This window comes from Gopherus flavomarginatus, chromosome 2 (genome assembly GCF_025201925.1).
Source record: "Gopherus flavomarginatus isolate rGopFla2 chromosome 2, rGopFla2.mat.asm, whole genome shotgun sequence".
NCBI classification, from domain to species: domain Eukaryota; kingdom Metazoa; phylum Chordata; order Testudines; family Testudinidae; genus Gopherus; species Gopherus flavomarginatus.
The window spans coordinates 130,627,203-130,653,563 of NC_066618.1; the positions used below are offsets into that span (position 1 = coordinate 130,627,203).

Below are 26,361 nucleotides of genomic sequence, written 5' to 3' on the forward strand. Positions count from 1 at the left end.
GCACTCCAGCAACTATAGACATGTAAATACAAAAGAAAACAATAACCCTTATTGTTTTTATGATCTCTGTACTCACAACTTGGAAACAGAAGATTAGAAAGCAGGGAACAGAAATCACTTCTCAAAGCTGAGAGAGAGGCAGACAGAAGACCCAAGAACAAAGGACTCACACACAAACTTCCCTCCACCCAGAGTTGAAAAAATCCTGTTTCCTGATTGGTCCTCTGTTGCTGCTTCAGGTTACTTTTTTTCTAGGTGAAAGAGACATTAACCCTTAGCTATCTGTTTATGACAAGTGGCAAACACAACGGGAGGAATGGAGAGTCCTACATATGAAGAGAAATTTAAAAACAATTTAATATTCAAAATGAGACTGGACATTTAAACATTCACAGTTCCACTAGATTGGAGCTGGATGGAATTTTTTTGAATTCAAATCTCACTTCAAAAAAATAAAAAATTTGAAAAATAAAACTTTTTCCTTTTTTACCAGCTCTAATTACATAGGATAAAATATTTTAAAAAACAATGAGTATATAAACCCTCATGTTTCACAACATAATCTATTCCCTAATGAGGGATAGGAAGAAACTTCCCCAATGGATTGGCTGTTTACAACAGGGTTTCTCTGCACCATTAAAGAATCTGGTACTGGTTATTGTCTGAGACTGGATCCTGAATTAGATGGGCCACTGCTCCGACTTGGAGAGAAGAATGCTACATGCTGAATTCCTGCAGAATCTTGGGATTCCCTATGGAGGTTTTCAGTCCAAGCACTAAGGCACCCCCTGGCTTTCTTTGCTTGTGATATCTGACACAGAACAAAGGTAGTACGTGGAGCTTGGTGAAACTTCTTGAATTACCATTTTTTGGTGAAAAACTGATAATGAAATGTTTTGCCAATTTTTCAGTTTGAAATGACTTTTTGTTTTAAAAGATTCTTTATATTTTCTCTAAAAAAATAAATAAAGATGGTTAAAAGCTGAACAAAAATGTTTTATTTAGTCAAAATGAAACATTTAATAGACTCAGAGAAAATGTGGAAGAGACCTTGAGAGGTCACTTAGTTGAGCCCTTGGCACTGAGGCATGAATAAGTATCCCTGACCATCCCTGACAGGCATTTATCTAACCTCTTTTTAAAAACTGCCAGTGACAGGGATTCCACAGCCTCCCTTGGTAACCTATTCCAGTGGTTAACTATCCTTATAGTGAGAAAGTGTTTATTAGTATCTAATGTACATCTCCCCTGCTGTAGATTAAGCCCATTACTTGTCCTACTTTTGTTGAAAATGGAGAACAAAAAATTGAGAACCAAAAAATCGTTTTTGGAGCAGCTATAGTACTATTTCTGCAGGCCATAGTAAGAAATGACGACAACAACAAATAATTTAAAATTAAGACTGATTTTCTTTCCCTCCTTGAGAATAGCTGCTATAGACTTTGTCAAAGACTACCCATTACATGCAGATATTACGTGTTGAAGCTGAACTCTTCTTTCTGTGTGTGCAAATGGTTTTCTTAATAGTCACATGTACTTTATATAAACAAATTCAAGGTGTTTGATCTACCAAAAAAAGAAAGAAAGAAAGAAAGAAGTATGAGCTCTTATTAAGAGACCAAGAGGGTAAATGATATATGGGGACCAGTTGTGCTACCAGGGGCAGAAACCTAAGGTATGTCTACGCTGCACACCATTGGTGGTGGCATGTAAGATATGCATAGCTACATGCTGTGGTGAAAAGCAGGCTGCATCCACGTTGTGGTATGTAGCCACATGCAGCAGTGAAAGGCTCTGGCAGTGGGGAGGTAAAGGGAGAAAGCTCCAGCAGGTCTCTGTGGCAGGGAAAGGTTTGGGAGTGGGACTAAAAATAGTAGTGTAGCTGGAGAAGGCACTGCTTTGGCGTGTAGAGAGCTGTATATACCCACAGGGTTCAGACATGTCTTTATACCTAAGCCATTGTCTCACTGTCTACATTGCTGTTTATATGCATGCTGCGGGGGGTGTAATTTATAGTGTGTGCAATGAGTGTGCAGTGTAGACATACCTTTAGTTTATAGGGCATTGACCTGAGTAGTTCCATTAAGCTTAAAATGAACTGACTGCAGTTGATCTGACATCTAACAATAAAACAATTTTGTTGTGTTGCAGAACTACCTAGTTGTGCTGTCTGTAGTGAATCTGTTCTCATCTGTCTTCTTACACTACCATATTTCTTCATGTACAAGCCATTATCAATAAGTAGGCACATGTTTATTTTGTATTTTTTTAAAAAAGGTTTCCCCTTTTAGCCGCTTCACCTTTACCAGGCAAGCTACATGAGGCATATAATTAAGGACCACATTCTGATAACCTTACTCACATTCAGTAGGACCTTGCTCAGTGAGTGGTCCCATTGAAATGTATGGTACTTCTCATGGAATATGGTGCTACTTCAACATGAAGATGGCAAAATTTAGCCATAAGTGTAGAATCGAAGCCGTGCTTGCTAACCAAAGTTATCCTGTTCATGTTACATTTGCAGTATTATTACTAGAAATGGGTGGGCTGCTGCATCCAAACGATCCAGAATGTTTTTTATTTTAATCATAACTCCCATGTTCTTTAATTCTACAATAACTTGGAAAAATGCAGATTTTGTAGCTGAGCCAGTACAGCTGGGGAATTTGATTTCACAACCAATGAAAATTACTTCCTTTACACTTAATGCCTGGAAATAGCAGAAAATTTAAAAAAGGTGCAACAGTACTATGCAGTTCTGTTAAAACACACTAGGAAATACACTTAGGGGAAAATTAAATGAAATGCATTTTTGAATGTGCCTTACTCATTCAGTTGGAGTAGTTTTTACAGCAGGGTCCACTAGATGTCAGTATTACATTACATTCCATATAAGAAAGCCTTTTAATTGGCTTAACCTTTCAAAACTGCCTTAAACAGTTTTGCAAAATTTGTGTCAGCAATGAGAGTAAATAGAGTAGTGGTTAGGGAATACCGCCCAAGACAGTTTTCATAACCCATCTGCTTTATAGTCTGGTCAGTGCACAACATGCTTTATAGAGCTTTGTAGTCAAAACTGTTACTTTCTGCAGAGGTTTGGTGCTAGAATGTAATTTGAGCAAACTCAGTCTTTTTTTTTTTTTTTTTAAGAATACAAGTTCTGATTACACAATATTTTGGTTCACGTGTTTCTTTTTATGTACTGTGTATATTTTAATGTCATTGAAAGTGCAACACTGCAAATATTTTAAATGTGATTTTCACTGTCTTACAATATACAACTTATTTTTCTGTAGGAAAAGTGCATATTGCTTTATATGGACATAGGAGAATAGAGTAGAATACTATAATTGCATTTATGCTGCTCAGTAAATATTGTACTTAATATTGCAAATAATACCTCTCAAAAGTTTTACTTATGTCTTTGTGTTTGTAATTTAGAAAACCGTGTTTCCCTTGAGTTAATATGTGTTATGGTGCTGTTTTTTTACAAGTAAGAGAATACAGTTCAAATCCACCCAGAAAGTCTTTAAGACGTTTTAGATTTATCCAGCAGTACACACCATCCTCCACATGACTAAATCAGATTTCGTGACCTGCTACGCTGCCCCAGGCACTGGAGGAGGTGACTGAGAAATGGAAAAATTTTCATGGGAGGTGAAAATATGCAGCACATAGCAAATTGCATTATTTGTTAACCTACAGGATGTTCCTACAGGCAATCCAAATTGTTCCCAGGTAGTTGGGCAAATCTCCACATAGATAATGAACAAAACATCATGAAAATACAAACAGTAAAAATCATCCAAATTATAACCTGCTTCTCTCTTCCCCTAGGCATTTTTGCGAGCTCTTGTAGAATACACCAGTGATGCTAGGGAAAAGCGAAGGCTTCAGGAGCTGTGCAGCAAACAAGGAGCCTCTAATTACAATAGTTTTATCAGAGATGCTAGTATCTGCTTATTGGATTTACTCCATGCTTTTCCAACGTGCAGACCTCCACTTAACCTGCTGATAGGTAAGTAGCTGATTTAAGTTCAGTTGTATTTAATTTGTGAAAATGCAACAGAGCATACATTTAAAAGCAAAAAACTATTCAGTTATTACTTGTTTGGGAAAATCACTAACCAAGGTTATGAAACTGAATTTATAATCTGGAAGTAAATACCTGCTCTTCACTGTGTCATGTTTGGCCTTGATTTTGCCAATGCTTATGCATATGCTGAACTTCATGTGTGTGAGTAATCCTGTTGACTTTGAGCTGCTCCTGTGCATATTGAAAAGCACTGGCCTAAGTGTTTCCAAGATAAGCGCCTTTATTTGTAAAGCAGCTTTAAAAAAAGTCTAACATTTTCAAGGGCCCATTTTCCAACACTTGCGGTTTTTGCCTTCTTTTGTTTTTCTTTTGGTACTCTGTTTTTCCCTGTGTCCCATATAACTGTTGAAAACAAACCAAAAATACATTTTATATAAATATTTTTAAAGAAATAATACAGTAGATTTCCTTAAACAAAACAACCCCCAAAAGCATTTATTTTGTACAATGTAGTGCTGTTTCAAATACTCTGCTAAAGTTTGCCTTGTATATGCAAATAGCTGCTATTTGCAGATATTTGTGTTTGAATGAATAATAAAAAATACGACTAGTTTGTGTTCTCAAGGAATTAATTCAAATGAAAGCTGCAGAGTGTACGGGAGTTTTCTGAGACAGAACAGCAAGTCTGTACATCCCACCATGATCCCTCTGCAATGATATTTCTGCCTTCCCTTTGTGGAAGGGGAACTCAGTGGTTGTATTTCTGTTCTTCCCCTTCCTTTCATGAGATGACTCTGTGGCACTGATTGTTGTTGGCCTCCTTAAATGGAGCCCATGTGGTGTTAATATCTGGTGCTCAATATTCAATATTTTTCAAATTAACAACATATAATATTTGCCGCATTTCTAAGCACTATTCATGAGTACTGTAAACCTGTGCCATTACGATAAAGATAACCCATCCTGCAACTTTTATTCATTCAAGAAGACCTGAGGAATTCAGTGGGTGAGTGGATTGCAGGATTGTATTTAAATATAATGTTAAAAGGATAGGCTCTCGCTGTAGCTATCTCCAAATTTCTCTGAGTAGAGAAGGAATATCAGTGACCCCAGAAATCTTTGCATTTTTGTATTCAGATAAAATACCGTAGTCCACTATGTCAAAATATTGTGGTCCATATTATGGTGTATGAATCCAGTAAAAGGTGGCTCGGAGAAGTTTAACGTGTAATATGCAAGATAGCAGCTGAATTTGCTGTCCTGGAAAGAAGATTCAGTAAAATGAGTGGTGGGTAGCATGTCTGACTCTGTCCTGTTCCAGGTTGATGAGGAAGGGCAGTCTTAAATTAAGCCAGGACTCTTACGTCTGTGTGCTAATGTACATGAGTGCCAAAGAAATGTGCATGCCCCTTTTGGCTCTATCTTTACCCACATTTCTGCTGTGCGTACCTTTTATTGCCATTCTCCACCTTGCTGCTCAAGTGGATTTACAGCTACTTTACCACAGTGTACCTGCTCCCAAGCCACACTTTTTACCCTCAAGGATTTCTACCACTGTTATGTTGGTGTATGTTACTACTCTGAAAGCTGAGTTACTGCTGAATAGAATCTTTTAAGTTTTTGCGTCTTTCTAATGAAAAAATGTCCAAATACACATCTGTCTGATTATGGAGTGAGCACTAGTTAAGGCTGTAAAGAATGTTTGTTTAAATTTGTATTTTCAGGCATAAAGACATTTGCTTTTAAAAATACAGTTTTTGATGTGACAGTGATGATAACCAATGGGTTTTTTATTATTCTTTTCAGAACATCTTCCTAAACTGCAGGCCAGGTCCTATTCAGCTTCAAGGTACTGATTATATCTTGTTTGTAATTTAGGCATGGTTTTTCCTCATAAAAATATACCTTACAGAGAGCAAATTCTGGGTTATATTGCAGTTTAGTTTTGTTTAAGAGAACTTTGATCCTGTGGTCAATGTGGAATTCGGCTTTATCTCTTTGAGTTTGTACATACACACGCAATACCCAGTGGCTAAAAATAATTCTAGCACATGGATTACTTCTACAGAAGTTCCTCACAGTGGAACTATTTTTTTATTTTATTTATTTATTTTTAGAAATCTTGAGGCAAGACTAAACAAATGAAAATGTCCTTGATTTATTTATTTATTGGAATACTTCCAGCGCAAGTGTGCAGTATGGCTTTAGTTACACAGAGCAAACAAGTAAATAATCTCAGGCCTAGACTGGACCATGAGGCATTTGCTAGTGGATTGATGTCTTCCATGAACAGCAGGGCTGTCTCGCTGCTCACCTGCCACTCCTGGAACTGCTTTACTCTGAGATAAGGCAGATAGAATGGAGTGACTGACTGCTCCCGTTTACTAGTGCTGCTGAACTAACCCAGCCAGGCAGCTCCCAGCCCTTTGCCTTTGGGAAAAGATACAGAAGATCACTGCAGCTTGACTCTCCATCCCCAAATCCTCTGAGGCAGAAAGAGGAGAAGGAAGAGACCCCAACAGCCCTTTAATAGGGATAAGTATTGAAGGCATGGCAGTCTCTGGAAAGGACTTGCCTAGCAGCCTTCCCCAGCAGGCCAGGTTGAGTTGTCTGAGAGAAATTGCAGGAAACAAATGTGTGGGTGAGAAGATTGCAAAGGGAAGAGTTATAGAGTGGGAGTGAGTGGGAATGGAGGAGGAGGAGACTGATGATGATAAGGATAAAGGAATTGAAGGAAAGTGATGAAATTGGTTAGGGAAAGAATGAAGAGCTGGAAATAGATTAAAGGAGGATGGGGGGACACTAAAATGAGTGGGAAGATAGGAAAGGAATGGAGAGAGAGAGAGGAAAAGAAAGGGAACAATATTAAACATTAAATACAATCTAGAAGGAGGGGAAACAGTAAAAGATGGAGACAGTAGATGGAGGAGGAGAAATAGAGTGGAAAAAAAGGAAGAATGAAACCTGGGTAGAAAAGAATCTAAGTTCATTTTTAATAGAAAGTATTATAAAAAATGTTCTGATTAAAAACACACGCAAATGTTGTGTTGCATATAAATAAAGCAATATTCTTTGAGTAGCTAGTAAAATTTTACCAGTGCTTTCGCAAAGTAGAACTCTCATGCACATGAATCTGATAAATTCAGAAGAGTTCTGTTCGAATTCTGTGAGTCATTCATATAGTATTGTCCAGGCACACCTGCCAATCCAGCCCTGTACAACCCCATCCCATGAAGTCAAGGGATAGACTCTGACTTCAATGAGGTTTGGATTAGGCCCCAAATGAAGCTACTGAACTGATTTCTTCTCAGATAGTATTTTGATTATTTAATTATTTATGTCATTGCAGCTCCAATTTATTTCAACCAGGAAAACTGCAGTTTGTTTTTAATGTTGTGGAGTTTCCATCTTCCCCATCTCGACTGGTTTCACGAAAAGGAGTGTGTACAGGTTGGCTCGCTGAGTTAGTTGAACCAATGCTTCAGCAACATAAAAACTCTCTACGCACAAAGGAAGAAAAATCATCAACTATAAAGGTACCAAAACAAAGTCTAAATTCTTGTGTTTTCAGAGTGATACAATTAGAATGTGTGTTCCTGGGAAAAACAGTTTTCCTTATTTCTTTGATTTGAGGCTCAGATATTCTGATACTGGTAATATATTTCTCAGTTTGTACAATTCCACCTCTAGTTACAAGTTTCTCCTTCCCTTTGTGATCTCTTTATATCTGCAGTGTGGTACGTCTCCAATGGGATTTTTTTTTCTGATTAAAATCTTTTTGTTAATTTTATCCATGAATAGGATATCCTGGCAAAGTATATGTAACCATTGTGTTGGAGTGAATTCATAGAGGGATTTAAACTTACTAATGATGTGCCAGAATCCAAAACCCAGGTTTAAATGCCCCTCCAAACTCTGGAGAAGTTCGGAAGCAGATCTTCATTTGCAGCTTGTACCTCATATCTAATCCTCACCTTGAAATGCATGTGTAACTTGCAGTAACCTTAGTGGGAGTTACATGTGCATATTAAAAAGGAAATTAACGCCCTATCAGGACTCATTTACTGAAATTCTCTACTGGTTTAAATAGGATGAGCTCCATTGACTTTTGTCAGCAAAGAATTTAGTGCATGAGTGTTGTTAGCCCAGGCTTCTTTTGGCCAGCTTCCTATTTACTTTTGACACTGAAAAGTAGAGTCTGGTATCAGAATCTGGACCTTGGTCAATGAGCTCTTTTCTCTGTGACAGCCTCCTCCACAGCTGCCTTGGTCTTTTATAACCCTGTAAAGGGTCAATTGGCTTGCAGTCAGCCAATCAGAGGGCAGTTCCACCATTTCTGGTGAAACTATTTCTTAGAATCATAGAATATTAGGGTTGGAAGAGACCTCAGGAGGTCATCTAGTCCAACCCCCTGCTCAAAGCAGGACCAACCCCAACTAAATCATCCCAGACAGAACTTTGTCAAGCTGGGCCTTAAAGCCCTCTAAGGATGGAGATTCCACCACCTCTCTAGGTAACCCATTCTAGTGCTTCACCACCCTCCTAGTGAAAAAGTTTTTCCTAATATCCAACCTCAACCTCCCCCACTGCAACCTGAGACCAGTACTCCTTGTTCTGCCATCTGCCGCCACTGAGAACAGCCTAGCTGCATCCTTCTTGGAACTCTCTTTCAGGTAGTTGAAGGCTGCTATCAAATCCCCCCTCACTCTTCTCTTCTGCAGACTAAATAACCCCAGTTCCCTCAGCCTCTCCTCGTAAATCATGTGCCCCGGCCCCTTAATAATTTTCATTGCCCTCCGCTGGACTCTCTCCAATTTGTCCACATTCTTTCTGTAGTGGGGGTGGGGCCCAAAACTGGATGCGATACTCCAGATGTGGCCTCACCAGTGCCGAATAGAGGGGAATAATCACTTCCCTTGATCTGCTGGCAGTGCTTCTACTAATACAGCCCAATATGCCATTGGACTTCTTGGCAACAAGGGCTCACTGCTGACTCATATTCAGCTTCTTGTCCACTGTAATCCTCAGGTCCTTTTCTGCAGAACTGCTGCATAGCCAGTTGGTCCCCAGCCTGTAGTGGTGCATGGGATTCTTCCTTCCTAAGTGCAGGACTCTGCACTTGTCCTTGTTGAACCTCATCAGATTTCTTTTGGCCCATTCCTCCAATTTGTCTAGGTCACTATGGACCTTATCCCTACCCTCCAGCGTATCTACATCTTCCCCTAGTTTAGTGTCATCTGCAAACTCACTGAGGGTGCAATTAATCCCATCATCCAGATCATTAATAAAGATGTTGAACAAAACCGACCCCAGGACTGACCCCTGGGGCACTCTGCTTGATACCGGCTGCCAACTAGACATCGAGCTGTTGATCACTACCCACTGAGCCTGATGGTCTAGCCAGCTTTCTATCCACCTTATAGTCCATTCATCCAATCCATACTACTTTTGCTGGCAAGAATACAGTGGGAGATGGTATCAAAAGCTTTACTAAAGTCAAGATATATCACATCCACCGCTTTCCCCATATCCACAGAGACAGGTATCTCATCATAGAAGGCAATCAGGTTGGTCAGGCATGACTTGCCCTTGGTGAATCCATCTAAGTTCTTCAAAATTTATTCCTTGAGGACCTGCTCCGTGATTTTGCTGGAGACTGAAGTGAGGCTGACCGGTCTGTAGTTCCCCGGCTTCTCTTTCTTCCTTTTTTGAAATATGGGCGCTATATTTGCCTTGTTCCAATCATCCAGGCCCACCACCCCAATTGCCACAAATTTTCAAAGATAATGGTCAGTGGCTCTGCAATCACATCAGTCAACTCCCTCAGCACCCTTGGATGCATTAGATCTGGACCCATGGACTTGTGCATTTCTCTCCCTTTCTGAGTCTTCCTGCCCAGATAGATGCATATTTGATCAGCCAATGGGTAAAGATTGTAACACTGCAGTATTGACAGGTCCTTGCTATTCCCTTCTCCTTTTCAATAATTGCACACGGTTCGATCCCACCAGACAAAGTATGACTATGAGTATATACATATAGCAGTCATGTGACAAAGTGCAAAACTAATTATAGAGATCAGGTAACCTATTATGCTTTTCAAACAATATTTCATTCTTGCCATTTTCTCCTTGAAATGACTGCCTTTAAAGAAAGATTCATATCTTTGAACAGCTACTGAAATGGTAGATTTATGACACTACTTCATAGAAGGGAAAGTCTTTTTTCTCTTTTGCCTGATTTTCTCTCCAGCTCTCTTTTGGGCTATGTCACTTTATTCTGCCCCTGTGCATTAGGGAGAGAGTGCTCAGCCTCCTGCTCTGTCTGTGTGCTTCAGTCAGAGCCAAGATTTCTGATCAGAGTCAGAGAAGCAGAGCTGCAATGTGTGTGCTGGGAGGGGAAAGTGTGAGCAGTGCTCCCACACTGTTGAAAAATGCTGTGGAAGGGAAGTTTGTATAGTATTGAAAGAGTGGAAAGGTGGGTTTGTGCATCAGCCACTGGAATGGCTGATCTGGTAAGGTTCCATCTCTTTAAAAAACTAGACTCCCAATCTGGTCCCAGCGCACTTCTAAGAAGGTCATATATAGTGGCCTGTGAAAATTTTGTTTTGTTTTGTTTAAAAAATTCATAATAATGTAAAGGGCAAAATACAGAATTTCATGGAGTATGCATGGAGTTAATTTTACAATTAAAATTAGCAGTAAACAAAGATATATACAGTCCACTAAATATTCAATTATTTCTATTTCTTTTTTGAATTAAAATTAAGTATCATTAGTTTGTTGAGTGGTTCCTTTTTGATGGATTGCCTCTGCGCAGCAGGAATCGCCCATATGCTGAAACTTTGCTTGACATCCACATAGCTAGGGACTCCAAATAAATATTGCTTGGCAAATTTTGCAATGTTGGGAAGACATGGTTTTCCAGACTTCCAAAAGGTAGTCATTGCTACATTCCTTTGCATGAAATCATTAGCCTTTTCATTGAGGTTTGCAACTCCTGTTGAAATCAGTTAAGAAATCTAGTGGGATGGCATCCATTTTTAAAATATATTCTTGCAAGGGATCAAAGACCCTTACTGCTTTAAGGAAATGGCATGTTGGCTGGGTGAAATGGAGTTTTCTTTCCATGCGCTTCGCGAGGTTGTAGTTTTGTAATCTTATCTGCAACTTCAGTAAAAGTTTTAATATATTGGCTTTGAATCCCCACATCACCACTGCCTTGCTCACTTTTAAGTGCTCAGTAAGTTGTTAATTAAGTCAGCAACTTTATTGTACACTTGATTCATGCACATCTCACAGCTTTCAAACCATTTCATCAAATCAGCAAGCTCTTTGCTATACCTTAATGTAAGGGAACTGTTATCCCCTTACTAAAACTCAGTGGGTTTTATGTTTCTGGTTGGCTAGCTCCCAGTACCAAAAGTAAGGGGAGGGGCCAATGGGAAATCAGGACTGCGAGACTGACAGTCCCCAGGAACAATGGGGAGGGGCCAATACTCCAGGTCAGCCTGATTGACAGGGCAGGCAGGCTAATAAGGGAGTCAGGAGGACTGGGGGGTCCTGTTTATCCTGTGAGCTGGAATTGCCTGGGTCAGACAGAGTGGGGCCGAGCTAAGGAGAAAGCTGGGGCCAAGGCTGAGCTGGGGGCAGAGCTGTGCCAGGTCCAAAGGGACCAGAAAAGCAGCCCACAGAGCAGACCTGTGCTAGGAGCAGAGTTACAGAAGCAGCCCACAGAGAGCAGACCTCTGCTAGGAGGAGAGCTGCAGCAACCAGAGCCAGAGGGGCCAGAGAAGCAGGCCAGGGAGCTAGAGGCAGAGCAGCAGCAGTGCTGAGGCAGAGTGGAGCTGGGGCTGGAGCAGTCCAGAGCTGGGTGCAGTAAGCAGCTGGGGAGAGCAAGGGGGACCGTGGGCAGCAGGCCCAGCGCAGGGAAACACCCCCACCCAAGACACCTGGCCAGTCAGACTTGGATGGGGATCGTAACCCCGATGGGGCGTGGGGAACACTGGAAAGAAGGGTCCTGCCAGCTAGAGTCTGAGACCATGGCTACACTGGCACTTTACAGCACTGCAACTTTCGCGCTCAGGGGTGTGAAAAAACACTCCCCTGAGCGCTGCAAGATACAGCACTGTAAAGCCTCGGTGTAATCAGTGCCGCAGCGCTGGGTGCGTGGCTCCCAGCACTGCAAGCTACACTCGTAGAGCGTGTGGTTTACGTGCAGCGCTGGGAGAGCTCTCTCCCAGCACTGGCGCTGCGACCACACTCACACTTCAAAGCGCTGCTGCAGCAACGCTCTGAAGGTTCAAGTGTAGCCATACCCTGAGAGTGTGTGGCCACCGCCAGAGCAAGTGTCTGACCCGCAGCATCCCCGCAGCACAGCCAGGTCCTGAGAAGGAGGCCTGGGACTTGTGAGGAACAGACTGAACTTCTCTTACATTCTAGAGAAGCTGGTCGTGATGTCCCTGTGCCACAGAGCGGGGTTATGTGTTTTCCTTTAACCTTTCCCATTTTTTCCTTATTTTTTTTAATTGATTGCTGTTTAATCAATTGTATTTGCTTTGAACTGTATGGAATGATCAGTGAGTCAGGGAAACATCCAGGGCAGAAAGCGCATCCCAGAGTGGGGACACTGTAGCCCCTGCCCTAAGTGACCACAACAAGTTTGGGGGTCGAGCCACCAAGGAATCCTGGGCCTAGCCTTGTTTGGGTTATGAGGACCGCCACACAAGAGAGTGGAAAGGGAGCCCTTGAGGTCAGACAGGCCTCTGGGCAAAGGAAGTGGGAGTGAGGACTCAGATCTTTTTGCTAGCCCACTTTACTGGGGTAGTGTATAAGCTGAGAAAGTTTCCCACAATAACGGGACCATTCCCTCGCTTACGTTAAGATGAAATTGAGTTGTAGCTGTAAAATTTTTGAATCGTGCAACAGATGTTTCAGCTCCTTAACACTGTGTTTGTAACTTTCATCTCCTCTTCCACCAAACTCAAGTAAAAAGTAATGTACTGTGCATGGTATTCAGTAGCAGCATACAAGCTTCCTATCTTGTCTTAACTGATTTAGGGGGCAGTTTCACAGGAAGAGTTGAACCCACCGCCTAGATTGCCCTTTGCAGATTTCTTTACAATGCAATCTTCTACTCAGTTGATGTTTACAAACTTTTTTGACTCTTTCTGTTAGCTTGTCAACCTTTGGGATCGCATTAGCAAGGGCTACTATGTGAGCACTGCAGGTATGTTGAACTGAGTTAAGCAGTAATCTCAAAGCATTTGATTGTAAGCTTTTGATGTAGGGTGTGTTGTCAGAGATAGATACACTAATATAATCAAAATCCACCCCAAAGGTATTCAACACTTTGCAGTAGCATGTGCAATGGTTTTGTAAATAACAGGCTATAGATAAATTGTATCAGCAATGAAAACTTTCAGTTCCAAGTAAGATTGTCATCACCATTTAGGACTTGAAAAACAAAATATGTAACAGATACTCATCTTGGACATCAGTTAGTTTGTCAGTGACCACGAACAGCCATCCAGACTTTACAAATTCCATAATCTCCTTCTTCTGACACTTGTCAATTTTAGATAAATATTCATATCTCAGGTGGGTTGATGAAGGAATCACTCCACCATTTACTACATTCTTTCTGAAAAATTCCAATCGCCTTTGATTGTCCAGTTTTATTAAGAGAGATATTTATGCAAACAAATGTGTGTGTCTGGTCAATATTTAGGGAATTACTTGCTTTACAGTTTTCAGTGGAATTTGGAAACAAGAAAGTCACTGTTCTTCTTTGAGTGCTTGTTCACATCCATTCTACATTAGGTGTGTGTGTGCACTGCATGCATGAGCTTCAGAAACTTTTTCCTTTAGCAGCTCCCGGAGGGTCAGCGGGGCCCCCGCCAGAGTGGCACCACTGCGCAATACATATATACCCCCGCTGGCCCGACCCCCTCCAGTTCCTTCTTACCATCCGTGGCGGCGTTGGAACAACCTCTTGCTCTCGTAAGAGAAGCAATCCCTTAGCCTTAGAGTTGCATAGCTGTTATCACTTAACATTTCATTGTTGTTGGACACTTAATAGATTAGGTGCTTGGATGATTCCAGCACACTCCCCGGGCTGCGGGGCATGCCTCAGGCCCAAGGGTTTAAGTCTTGCGCCACGTGCCGCAAGTGACCCCCACGACTCCTGTTTACGTTGCCTGGGGTAAGCTCACCAAGCAGAGAAGTGTAAAATTTGCGAGGCTTTTAAGCCAAGAACAAAGAAAGAGAGAGACTTTTGCTTAAAGTAGTTGTTGATGGAGGCCACGCTGTAACCATCGGGCCCGGAATGCCCAGTGCTGGCTTCAGCCTCCTCGGTGCAAGGCCATGGCGAAAACCTCCCTCCAAGTGTCCTTGGACTCAGCAGAGGTGGCAGCCAGGACAATCACTTTGGGCGTGGTCATGTGGCACTCAGCGTGGCTTGAGGAGTCAGGTCTACTGCCTGAGGTCCAGAATTCGCTCCAGGACCTTCCCTTTGAAGGGTCCAGACCCTTCTCAAACCAGATGGCTGCAAAGCTGCATAGCTTCAAGGACTCTCGAGCTACACTGAAGTCGCTGGGTATGCACATCCCAGCGACTCAGAGGAAGCCCTTCAAGCCGCATCCTCCTCCCCAGTGCCAGAACCAGCCTCGTCCTTGACAGGGGCCTTACCGCAGATGAGACGGAGACAGCAGGAAACAGCGCAATAATAATAACAACTCCAATAGGCTGGGCCAGAGCCAAGGCCAACATAAATCTGAGCCAGGCCCTAAGCCAAGCTTTTGAAAGTGCGCTCGAGGACAGCATACCAGATCAACTACCGGATCCATTCCCTTGTTTCCTCAGTCGCCTGTCCCACTTCTCCTGTGCGTCGTCCAGCATGACGTCGGACTGTTGAGTGTTACGCACGGTGCAAAGCGGGTACATGGTACAGTTTTCCTCCCTGCCTACCCCTAACCCCCCTTCCCTGTCCCTCTTCAGGGACCCTTCTCACGAGCACCACCTAGAAAAGGAGGTTCACTCGCTCCTTGAGGCGGGGGCGGTACAGCTAGTGCCCTTAGACCTAAGGGAGAAAGGGTTCTACTCCCACTACTTCCTCATCCCCAAGGCCAAAGAGGGCCTTCATCCCATTCTAGCCCTGCATGGACTAAACAAGTTCCTGGTCAAGGCCCGGTTCTGCAGGGTCTCTCTGGGCACCATCATCCCTTCCCTGAATCCAGGGGACTGGTATGCTGCCCTCGACATGAAGGATGCATACTTTCATATCGCCATCCACCCAGTGCATCACCGATTCCTACGTTTCACTGTGAACCACGGACATTACCAGGTCATCGTTTGGCCTAGCTGCGACCCCACGGGTATTCACAAAATGCATGGCAGTAGTGGTGATATTCTTATGGAGGCAGAGGATTCGAGTTTACCTGTTCCTCGACAACTGACTCCTGGTGGGTTGGTCTGAAGAGGAGGTTCGGTCCCACGTTCATATGGCCTTGAGTCTATTCCGCAAGCTGGGGCTCCTGGTCAACATCCCCAAGTCCACTCTCGTTCCAGCGCAGAGAGTGGAATTCATCGGAGCAGTCCTAGATGCGGTACAGGCAAGGGCAAGCCTGCCGGAATCACGAATCCTGGCCATCCAGCAAGCAGTGAACTCCCTGTGCCAGTTCCCCCCTACAATGGCCAGATGTTACCTGCGGCTGCTAGGCCACATGGCAGCATGCACACATGTGGTCAAGCATGCCAGACTGAGACTCAGGACTCTGCAGACATGGCTCACCCATGTATACCACCCAGGCAGGGACCCCCTGGACTTGATAGTGACAGCCCCAGGATACGTGCTGGTCTCCTTGATATGGTGGCGGTCCCAGTCTGTGGTTTGCGAGGGCATCCCCTTTGCCGCACAGCAGCCGGACTTGACACTGGTAACAGACACGTCAGACCTCGAATGGGGGGCTCACCTGGGGGACCTGAGGACTCAGGGCTTGTGGTCAGGGATGGAGCAATCGCTCCATATCAGTGTGACAGAGCTCAGGGCGGTTCGTTCAACCTGCCAGACCTTTCATGCTACTCTGAGTGGTCACAACGTGACAGTTCTGACAGACAACACGACCGCCATGTTTTACATAAACAAGCAGGGCAGAGCCCATTGCTCCCCCACTCTGCCAAGAGTCTCTTCTCCTCTGGAACTTTTGCATAGCCCATGCCATTCGCCTCGAGGCAGTATATCTTCAGGGGGAGCGGAACGAACTGGCAGACCACCTCAGCAGGTCTTACTGCATGCACAAGTGGACGCTCAGAGCAGACGTCATGCTTTCAGTCTTCTGAAAGTGGGGGTTTCCCAGGTAGACCTGTTCGTTACTGAGGACAACGCCCAATGCCTGAAATTCTGCGCATTCCAGGATCACAGCCCGGGCTCAATAGCCGATGCATTCGCAATCCCGTGGAGAAGAGAATTGAAGTATGCCTTTCCCCTGATCCCCCTGGTGCACAAAGTACTGCTCAAGGTAGGCAGGGACAGGGCGTCGATCATTCTCATTGTCCCAGCCTGGCCCCGCCAGCACTGGTTCACCATGCTCCTGGAGCTGTCGGTGGAGGCCTCGATAACCCTGCCCCCTACACTAGGACCTCATTATGCAGAACAGAGGATGGCTTCTCCACTCTGACCTGCAATCACTGCATCTAACAGCATGGAAGCTGTGTGGTTAAATGCTTTGGAGAGCCAGTGCTCCTTTCCTGTGCAGCAGGTTCTACTTGGTAGCAGAAAGTCCTCTACCAGGGCAACTTACTTGGCAAATATAAGAGGTTCTCATGCTGGTGTGGGCCACAACAGGTGCAGCCACTCCAGGCCCCGGTGCTGACCATTCTAGAATACCTGCTGCACCTCAAGCAGCAGGGGCTGGCCCCATCCTCGATTAAGATGCACCTGGAAACTATCTCCGCCTTCCACCCAGGGTTTTCAGGTAGCTCAATTTTCTCCAACTCAAATGATGGGGCGATTCGTCAAAGAATTGGAAAGGGTGTTCCCTTACTCACGCCCCACAGTCCTACCATGGAATCTTAATGTAGTCCTTTCTAAGCTCATGGATGCCCAGTTCGAGCCCCTGCCTACCTGTTCCCTTCTCCACCTTTCTTGCAAGGTAGCATTCCTGGTGGCTATCACCTCGGCCAGAAAGGTATCTAGCTGAGGGCTCTCACCTCGGAGCCACTATAAACTGTGTTTCACAAAGACAAGGTGCAACTCCGCCCACATCCTAAGTTCCTCCCAAAGGTGGTCTCAAAATTCCATTTGGGCCAGGACATTTGTCTGCCGGTGTTTTTTCCCAAACCCCATGCGGACCCAAGTCACCACAGCCTGCACACCCTAGATGTCTGCAGAGCATTGGCATTCTACTTGGAGCGCACCAAGCCCTTTTGTAAATCCACACAACTGTTCGTGGCTGTAGCTGAGAGGTTGCGAGGCCTTCCGGTGTTGGTGCAGCGAATCTCGTCGTGGATCACGAGCTGCATTCACGTGTGTTATGACCTCTCAGGTGTCCCAGCTCCGGTGATCATGGCTCACTTGACCGGAGCACAGGCAGCTTCCGCGGCCTTCCTGGCACAGGTCCTGATCAAGGAGATCTGAAGGGCAGCCACCTAGTCATCGGTGCACACCTTCACAACTCACTATGTGGTCAACCAGCAGGTATGGGAGGATGCGGCAGTTGGCAGGGCGGTCCTCCGATCAGTTGTTTCGTGACTCCTACCCTCCTCCAAAAGTAAGCATGTGATTCACCTAATGTGGAATGGATGTGAACAAGCACTCAAAGAAGAAAAAACGGTTACTTACCTTTTCATAACTGTTGTTCTTCGAGATGTGTTGTTCACGTCCATTCCACCACCCACCCTCCTACCCCTCTGTCGGAGTTGCTAGCAAGAAGGAACTGGAGGGGGTCAGGCCAGCAGGGGTATATATGCACGGCACGGTGGCGCCACTCTGGCGGGTGCCCCGCTGGCCCTCCGGGAGCTGCTAAGGGAAAAAGTTTCCGACGCTCATGAATGTGGCGCGCACACCTAATGTGGAATGGACATGAACAACATCTCAAAGAACAACAGTTACGAAAAGATAAGTAACCTGTTTTTTTTGTTTCTTCACAAGTAAAAGAGTTGCTATACTGCTCTGGGTTTTCAGCTTTCTCTCTTGATAAGCACCTAAATCCAGCTGATTGTTTTGACCTTTTTCGGTAGTGATGTACAGTAACATTTCAGGAGGTATGGAAAAGCTTATCTCCATCATTGGGTAAAACTCATGGTGGATACTGCTGCATGTGATCTGCTGCAGACACCTTTTTAACTTTTTTTTTTTTTACGAGGCATCAATTTTCTTGTTTGCAGTGTACAGTGTTTCCTATCTAGATTGTATTGAGTCACATTGATGATGTGATTACTTTGCCGCACATTTTTTTGTGCATGTGGGAGAATAGTACTCATGGAGATGTAATATCTTAACTGTGCAGTTTGCCAAGGTGATTTTTGTATGAAATAATTTGTACACATTTTCATTTTGTTTAAGAATATTGAAAAAATGTGGTGTCGGGCTAACTCCACCTGTGTTAAAGTGCTACTGGGGGCTGTAAGTGTTGCCCAGGAGATGCTCTTTTTCTCTCAGTGGTGAACCTCCTGATTTTCCCATCTCTTGTGAGGTCTTGTAACAGACCAGGTTACTGGAAGTTACTATATTGGAAAAGTTTCTGGAACAACCATAGAAGATTGAGAGATTTCTGGTGTGTATCTAAGGTCAGGGAACTGTTGGAAGATGATACCTTTTTACAGCACCTTACATGTATATTATTTATTGCCTCATGAGAAGGGATTTATAGTGTATTTTTTTGTCAGAGAATTGCTTGCCATCTTTTATATTTATCATGCTCTCAGGCTAATTAGAAATAAGTGAAATACCAGATGCGTGGCAGGGTATTGTATAATCAGCATGCCAAAAAGGAAGAACAACTGACACAAAAAAGTTTAGGTCACCATCTGTTTGATTAAAAGAGGGAATCCAATTGCAAGATATCCATAGTCAGCGGTAATTTGTCAAATTTACTAGAGCAAGACCTGTCTTACAAATTACCTTAATTTTTTTAAAATTATTTTCAAGGGAAATTGACTAAGTGTGCATATGTAGTTCATCCCAGCTTTCAGGAACAGCTTTGATTTAATATATATTATCACTTTTTAAGCCACTACTGGGATATAGGAAAGGGACCTAAACATATGGTGGGTGTGGGGAGCGGGGCGAGGAGAGAAGAATGAAAGGTTAATTACTACAGTGGGCTGAACAAAATTCTAAGGGGTTTTTATCTGCTATGTAAGCTAAAATTCAACATAGATAAATGTGCAGAAGTACACATTGACTGCAAAATGTATAGAATACCAATACAAAATGAATGAGGCTGATGTTGAGTAGAAATATACTAGATTAATTACAAACCCGTTTAAAAATAGATGTGTATATATACCATTTGCAGAAGCAATATTAAAAAAATGAAACCCACACACAGTCTTGGAATACATAATGGCAAAAGTAAACCACTAACTGAAGTATGATGGAATGTACTATGGTTATGTAAATACAAACATCAGCTTCCCCTGCAGGAATTGCACTAATTTCTTATTGTTAAATATCAAAAAGAAACATAGGGCTGTAATATTTTTAGAGATATGATAAAAGAGAGCTGCTCACAGGGGATTAAACAATAAGAATTGAACACAGAGTTATTGTTATTTAAAAAAAAACTTGTTTTACATGGTAGAGCAGAATTTCTTAAATTTTGTTCTTACATTTCTCTCCTTAAAACTTTATAAATAAATAATTTGGGGCCTCCCTTAACTAAGGACCTAATCTTGCTCCACTGAATTAATTCACAAAAATAAATTTCCCATTTTCCATTGACTTCAGTAGAGTAGTTGAGTCTCCCATTATTATTATTTATATAGTGGTATGGGCTAAAGGCCATAATTTGGGATTAGGGCCACACTCCACTAGTCACCATATATGCACAGCAAAAAGATGGCCATTGCCCAGAAGAATTCACAATTTGAAGTATAAGACAGGAGACAGCAAATGGATGCAACAAGAGGATTAGGGGAGCACAACGTAGCAGTGAGATCATAGAATCATAGAACTGGAAGGGACCTCAAGAGGTCATCTAGTCCAGTCTCCTGCACTCAAGGCACGACAAAGTATTATCTAGACCATCCCTGACAGGTGTTCATCAAACCTGCTCTTAAAAATCCCCCATGATGGACATACCACAACCTCCCTAGGCAATTTATTCCAGTGCTTAACCACTCTGACAATTAGGAATTTTTTCCTAATGTCCAGCCTAAACTGTCCTTGCTGCAATTTAAGCCCATTGCTTCTTGTCCTATCCTCAGAGGTTAATAAGAACAGTTTTTCTCTCTCCTTGTAACAACGTTTTATGTACTTGAAAACTGTTATCATGTCCCCTCCCAGTCTTCTCTTCTCTAGACGGAACAAACCCAATTTTTTCAATCTTCTCTCATAGGTCATGTTTTTTAGACCTTTAATCATTTTTGTTGCTCTTCTCTGGACTTTTTCCAATTTGTCCACATCTTTCCTGAAAAGTGGCACCCAAAACTGGAGACAATACTTCAGTTGAGGCCTAATCAGCGCAGAGTAGAGCGGAAGAATTACTTCTTGTGTCTTGCTTACAATACTCCTAGTAATACATCCCAGAATGATGTTTGCTTTTTTTTGCAACAGCATTAGATGGTTGACTCATATTTAGCTTGTGATCCACTATGACCCCCAGATACCTTTCCACAGTACTCTTTCTTAAGCAGTTTCCCATTTTCTGTGTGCAACTGATTGTTCCTTCCTAAGTGGAGTACTTTGCATTTGTCCTTATTGAATTTCATCCTGTTTTCTTCAGACCATTCTCCAGTTTGTCCAGATCATTTTGAATTTTAATCCTATCCTTCAAAGCACTTGCAACCCCTCCCATCTTGGTATCATCCACAAACTTTATAAGTATACTTTCTATGCCATTATGTAAATCATTGATGAAGATATTGAACAGAACCAGACCCAGAACCGGTCTCTGTGGGACCCCACTCATTATGCCCTTTCAGCATGACTATAAGCCACTAATAACTACTTTCTGGGAACGATTTTCCAACCAATTGTGCACCCACCTTATAGTAGCTCCACGTAGGTTATATTTTCCTTGTTTGTTTATGAGAAGGTCATAGGAGACAGTATCAAAAGTCAAGATATACCACATCTGCCACTTCCCTCCTATCTACAAGACTTGTTACCCTGTCAAAAAAAGCTATCAGATTAGTTTGACACGATTTGTTGTTGACAAATCCATGCTGTTATTTATCGCCTTATCATCTTCTAGGCAGGGCAGGGTGCAGGCACCAGCATTCGAAGCTGGTGCTTGCGGGGGCAATATGCAAGGGGTGGCAGCCCCTGTTGTTTTGCCCGCAAGCAGCGTGCTGAATTGCTGCCGCAGAGGATGGAGGCAGTCCGTGCGCCTTTAGGCGGCAGGCATGTTTCTGCGGTGACGGCAGTTCGGTGGCAGCTTCTATGTTTAGCTGTACACGGTGGCTTCAGCTAATCCTAGAAGCTGCCGCTGAACTGCCACCGCCACGGAAACACGCCTGCTGCCCTAAGGACACATGGACTGCCGCCCATGGCTGCAATTTTGCGCGCTGCTTGAGGCGGCAAAAACTGTAGAGCCAGCCCTGCTTCTAGGTGTTTGAAAATTGATTGCTTCATTATTTGCTCCTTTACCTTTCCAGGTACAGAAGTTAAGCTGACTAGTCAATAATTTCCTGGGTTGCCCTTATTTTCCTTTTTATAGATGGGCATTATATTTGCCCTTTTCCAGTCTTCTGGAATATCTCCCTCTTCCAAAGGGATATCTTCTTTCAAAGATAGTTGCTAATGGCTCAGATATCTTCTCAGTCAGCTCCTTGAGTATTTTAGGATGCATTTAATCAGGCCCTGGTGATCTGAAGACATCTAACTTGTTTAAGTAATTTTTTATTTGTTTTTTCCCTATTTTAGATCTGATCCTACCTCATTTTCACTGGCATTCACTATGTTAGACGTCCAATTGCCACCAACCTTCTTATGAAAATCGAAACAAATATGATTACAGTATAACAAACAGCAGTCACAATTCACCAGTTGCCTAGCACATTGTCATGTGTTTTGTGGACATCACAGTTAGGTGGAGTTGAAGGAGTGATTTGAAGAAGGATAATGTAGTGGCTTTGTGATGATATTATGCACATGTGATGGGATATACAAATCCCATACTGGGCAACAAGGGTTAAGGAGCTGCTCTGGGCACAGCCAGTCCTACCCTGCCATACCTACAGGAGATGCACACACTATAGATCAGGGATCTCAAACTCAAGTCACCACACGAGGACTAGTACATTGGCTGGAGGGCTGCATCACTGACACCTTTTCATATAAAGATACAAAAGACCCTCCCATCCCACTCCCGGCCCCACGTCCACTCTATCCCTTCCATGAGGCCCCGCCCCTCCTCCACCTCTTCCCACCCTTTCCCCGCCCCCTTTCCAACCCCTTCCCCAAATCCCCACTCCTGCCCCGCCTCTTCTCCGCTTCCTCCCCTGAGGGTGCGGCTCCCCGCTCCTCCCCTCTCCCTCCTGGAAACCGCTGTTTGGTGGTGGAAAGCGCCTGGAGGTAGGCAGAGGAGCGGGGATGCAGCGCGCTGGGGGGAAGCGGGGGCGGCAGATGATGGGAGCTTGGCGACCGCAGGAAATAACTCCGGGGGGGAGCTTTGTGAGCTGCAGCAAATAACTCTGTGGGCTGCATGTTTGACACCCTGCTATAGATGGTGTTAAAAGGGAGCAGAACAGCTCATTTGTGGGCAAACCAGGGAGGAGAGCAGACCTGCAACTTGCAGCTCCTGAGGAAAGGGCTGAGGGAAGGCAGGATCTCTCTCAGCAACAGCTGCCGGAAGGTTCCTTCCTGAGGGAAGAGAGAACCTGCTTCAGATGCACTCTGAAAGGGAAGCGTTTCCTTCTCCCTCTCTCTCTCATATGGTTTGTTTGTGTTAAGTCCTCTTCGCTTGTTTGTGGACTACCAGGACAGGGGAGAGACTGAGAATTGACCTGGCCACAGGGCCAGATCACAGGAGGAGGCAGCTGCTGCCCTGAGAGAGAGAGAGAGAGCTGCCACAACAAGCATGGCCACAAGGAGTGATAGGAAGTGGTCCAGAGAGGGCAGCCTCAAGGCACTCCTGGGAGTCAGACAGGGCCGTAGCAGCAAAGAACATGGCCCCCTCCGAACATATGTCCGGGGCCGCTTACAGTGCAGAAACTGGAATGCGGTATTTATTTTATACAATATACAGGGTTCATATTATGTATACATAGGCCTACAGTGTACATGTATTCCGTATTTACACAAAGCACTTCTTTCGAGCCTTGTTCTCCGCAAATTGGTTAATCAATGCGTCATATCCAGAGATCTGGCAATCTTGTTTTCGATTGAGATAACTGCAAGCGCATAAAGCCTGTCATCTGTCATGGTTGAGCGCAGGATATTCTTGATCAGTTTCATTCTGCTGAAGCTCCTTTCAGCACCAGCGACAGTAACTGGTGTGGTCAGAAGAATTCTGATGCAAATGCAAAGATTCAGATATATCTCCTGAAGGCTGTTCTTGTATATGTATGTTAAAAAATTGTTTGTCGTGTCAAGTCCTCTCTCTTTCTCGATGACATAAATAAAATGATTCAATTCCCTTATGAGTTCGTTGGCTTCAGTGTCTCCCATTTTTCTTTCAAAATTTTTGCTGTGATTCTCCAGTTCATTTTCTCTGTGACACTGCTTCAGGCTGTTAGCGTTGTACAGAAATCCAAACAACACCTGCTCAATACCTGCTCTGCTATTTCACGTGCATTTGTGACCACAGAGTTATATCCTGTATTTAGATAGTCTTCCAAAAACTTCATTGTAGCACCGACTTCTGCCTGCAGTATGTCAATTGACACATCTGGTGACTGAATTAATTTGCTGGTTTTATTGACGTGAAATAGTATATCGTACCACGTGTACACAGTCAGCACAAAAGGCCACGTAGTAACATGGTCTAAAAGCGCACCAGCTTCTGTTGCTGTATTGCCATCTTTCTTTTCGAGCGCATATTCTCGCAAAGATGACAAAGCATTGCACAATTCTTCAAGGTGATAATGCAATGGCTTCACAGCATCAATTCTCGACTCCCAACGAGTATCCGATAACCCTTTAACAGATATTGGCATATGTTCTTGAAGTATATCCCAACGTGAAGGTGAAGAAGAAAAGATAACGTATATTCTGTTAATCAGACTGAAAAAGTCAACGGCCTATTTCGATGACTTTGCCGCATCTGAGATCACAAGATTCCAAGTGTGAGCTCCACGTGGTACATACAAGGCATGGTCATTTATTTCTAGCATGCGGTCTTGAACTCCTTTATTCTTTCCTCTCATATTTGTGCCGTTATCATAAGCTTGGCCTCTCATGTCAGCAATGTCTATTCCTAAGTTGTTTGCCTTCTCAAGAAACGCTTCCACAAAGCCCTCGCCAGTTGTATCATGAACATTAAGAAAACCAACAAATGCTTCACGAATATTGACACCATCTTCACTGTTGCATTCATCAAAGCGTAACACCACAGACATCTGTTCTTCATGTGACACGTCAAGAGTACAGTACAAAATAACTGAATAATATTTCGCTTTTTTAAGCTGCGCTATGTTGGCCTCTTGAATGTTACTGGCAACAAATTGAATCAGCTCGTTTTGGATCTGTGGACTGAGGTACTGAACATGTGTCTCTGCCTTCTTAATCCTCTGTAAAAGTTCGCTGAGGACAGTATCATACTTTGCAAGCAATTCAAACAGTCCCAAAAAGTTGCCATTCGAAGGATCGCCGAGCTTTTCATTAGTTCCTCGAAATGCCAAGTTTCTTTTGGACAAGAAAATAACGACATCAACCATGCGTTTGACAACATTTCTCCGGAAATCTATTTCTTTCAGAAAAGCCTGCAATTCGAGTTGGTCAATAGATGTACGGTTTACTATTCCTGACCGAAGGTCAAACCATTTCACCATACAGTCTTGATGACCTTTGCCTGTTTCATGCTGCTGAAGTCTTTTTGACAGTGCTTTCCAAGCAGATGTTCCACGATGTAGCGGTATGTCGCCAGTGCCAAATAATTTACAACAAAAACAAAAAATGGCATCTTTCTGAACTGAGTACATTAACCATGAACGTCTTATTTTCTCGCCATTTGCCATGGTTCAATAGAAATGAGTACTTGTGAAACTCCGTCTTTCCTCGTTAAATGGAAATTCGTAACTTTCATTTTGCTGCGGTGGGCCACGTGCAACAATGTCACACACTTGCCTGTCCGATATTATAGACGGCCAGTCTCCTGGATCATCAGTCAGTGGTTCAGATTCAGATACTTCTTTCCCGGCAGCAGCTGGAATATCTGTCACAGTTTGTTTGTTAGAACAACTGGCTTCACCTTCGACCTCACTTGAAGCACTTCTGGATACTTCTGGATACGATTCGTCGCTGCTAGCTCTGTCACTTTCATGTGCCTGTACCTGTACGTTGGATTGCAGCGCAAAATACGTTGACAACTTTGGAATTTTCTCAAGTTCCTTCTCGGCATCTTTTGCTGCCTTTTGTTTACTAGGTCTGCTCTTATACATTTTCTTAGACATCACAAAGCACGCTTCTGCATTGGAAACGATAAAAAACTAAACAACTAAATTAATAACATTTATCCGCCGACCGCCATTATGAACGCAAATACACATTCTTTGAATGGGTCCAACTAAAATTCGAAACTGACCGACAGACAACTGATGTAGCCAATAGCATTATGATGTATCATAGTGACTTCACGGTTTTGTCAGTAAAACCGACATGGATTGTGCAATAGCGTCAATAAAAGTCACTTACCTAGTTATACCTTACATTTTTTTTGCCACGTTTAGGGGCCCCCTTCCTTGCAGGGCCCCCTCCGGTCGGAGGGTACGGAGCACGCTCGCTATGCCTCTGGAGTCAGATCTTTGATAGCCCTCACAGGGCCCTAGGCTGGAACCCAGTGGAGTGGGAGGTCCCTGGCTCCCCTACCAACCTGCCCCCCACCCCACATGTTGGAGGATCTAAGCCCTGACAAGGCAATACTCCCCACAAAAGCAAACCATTTCAGTGCAGCTACTCTTACGCAAAAGGGGTGGCATTTAAGAAATCACAGAGGAGCCTGA

General features: G+C 43.5%; 1 protein-coding gene across 5 annotated transcripts in view; it reads left to right on the forward strand.

Moving 5' to 3' along the window:
• MTRR (5-methyltetrahydrofolate-homocysteine methyltransferase reductase) overlaps positions 1-26,361 on the forward strand; it is a 139,464-nt gene that overhangs the window by 81,672 nt on the left and 31,431 nt on the right. For all 5 annotated transcript variants that reach the window (XM_050938192.1, XM_050938191.1, XM_050938194.1 and 2 more), the window contains 3 exons: positions 3,838-4,018; positions 5,843-5,885; positions 7,386-7,572. In XM_050938192.1, the coding sequence (XP_050794149.1) occupies positions 3,838-4,018; positions 5,843-5,885; positions 7,386-7,572 (411 nt within the window). The remainder of the gene's footprint in view (positions 1-3,837; positions 4,019-5,842; positions 5,886-7,385; positions 7,573-26,361) is intronic.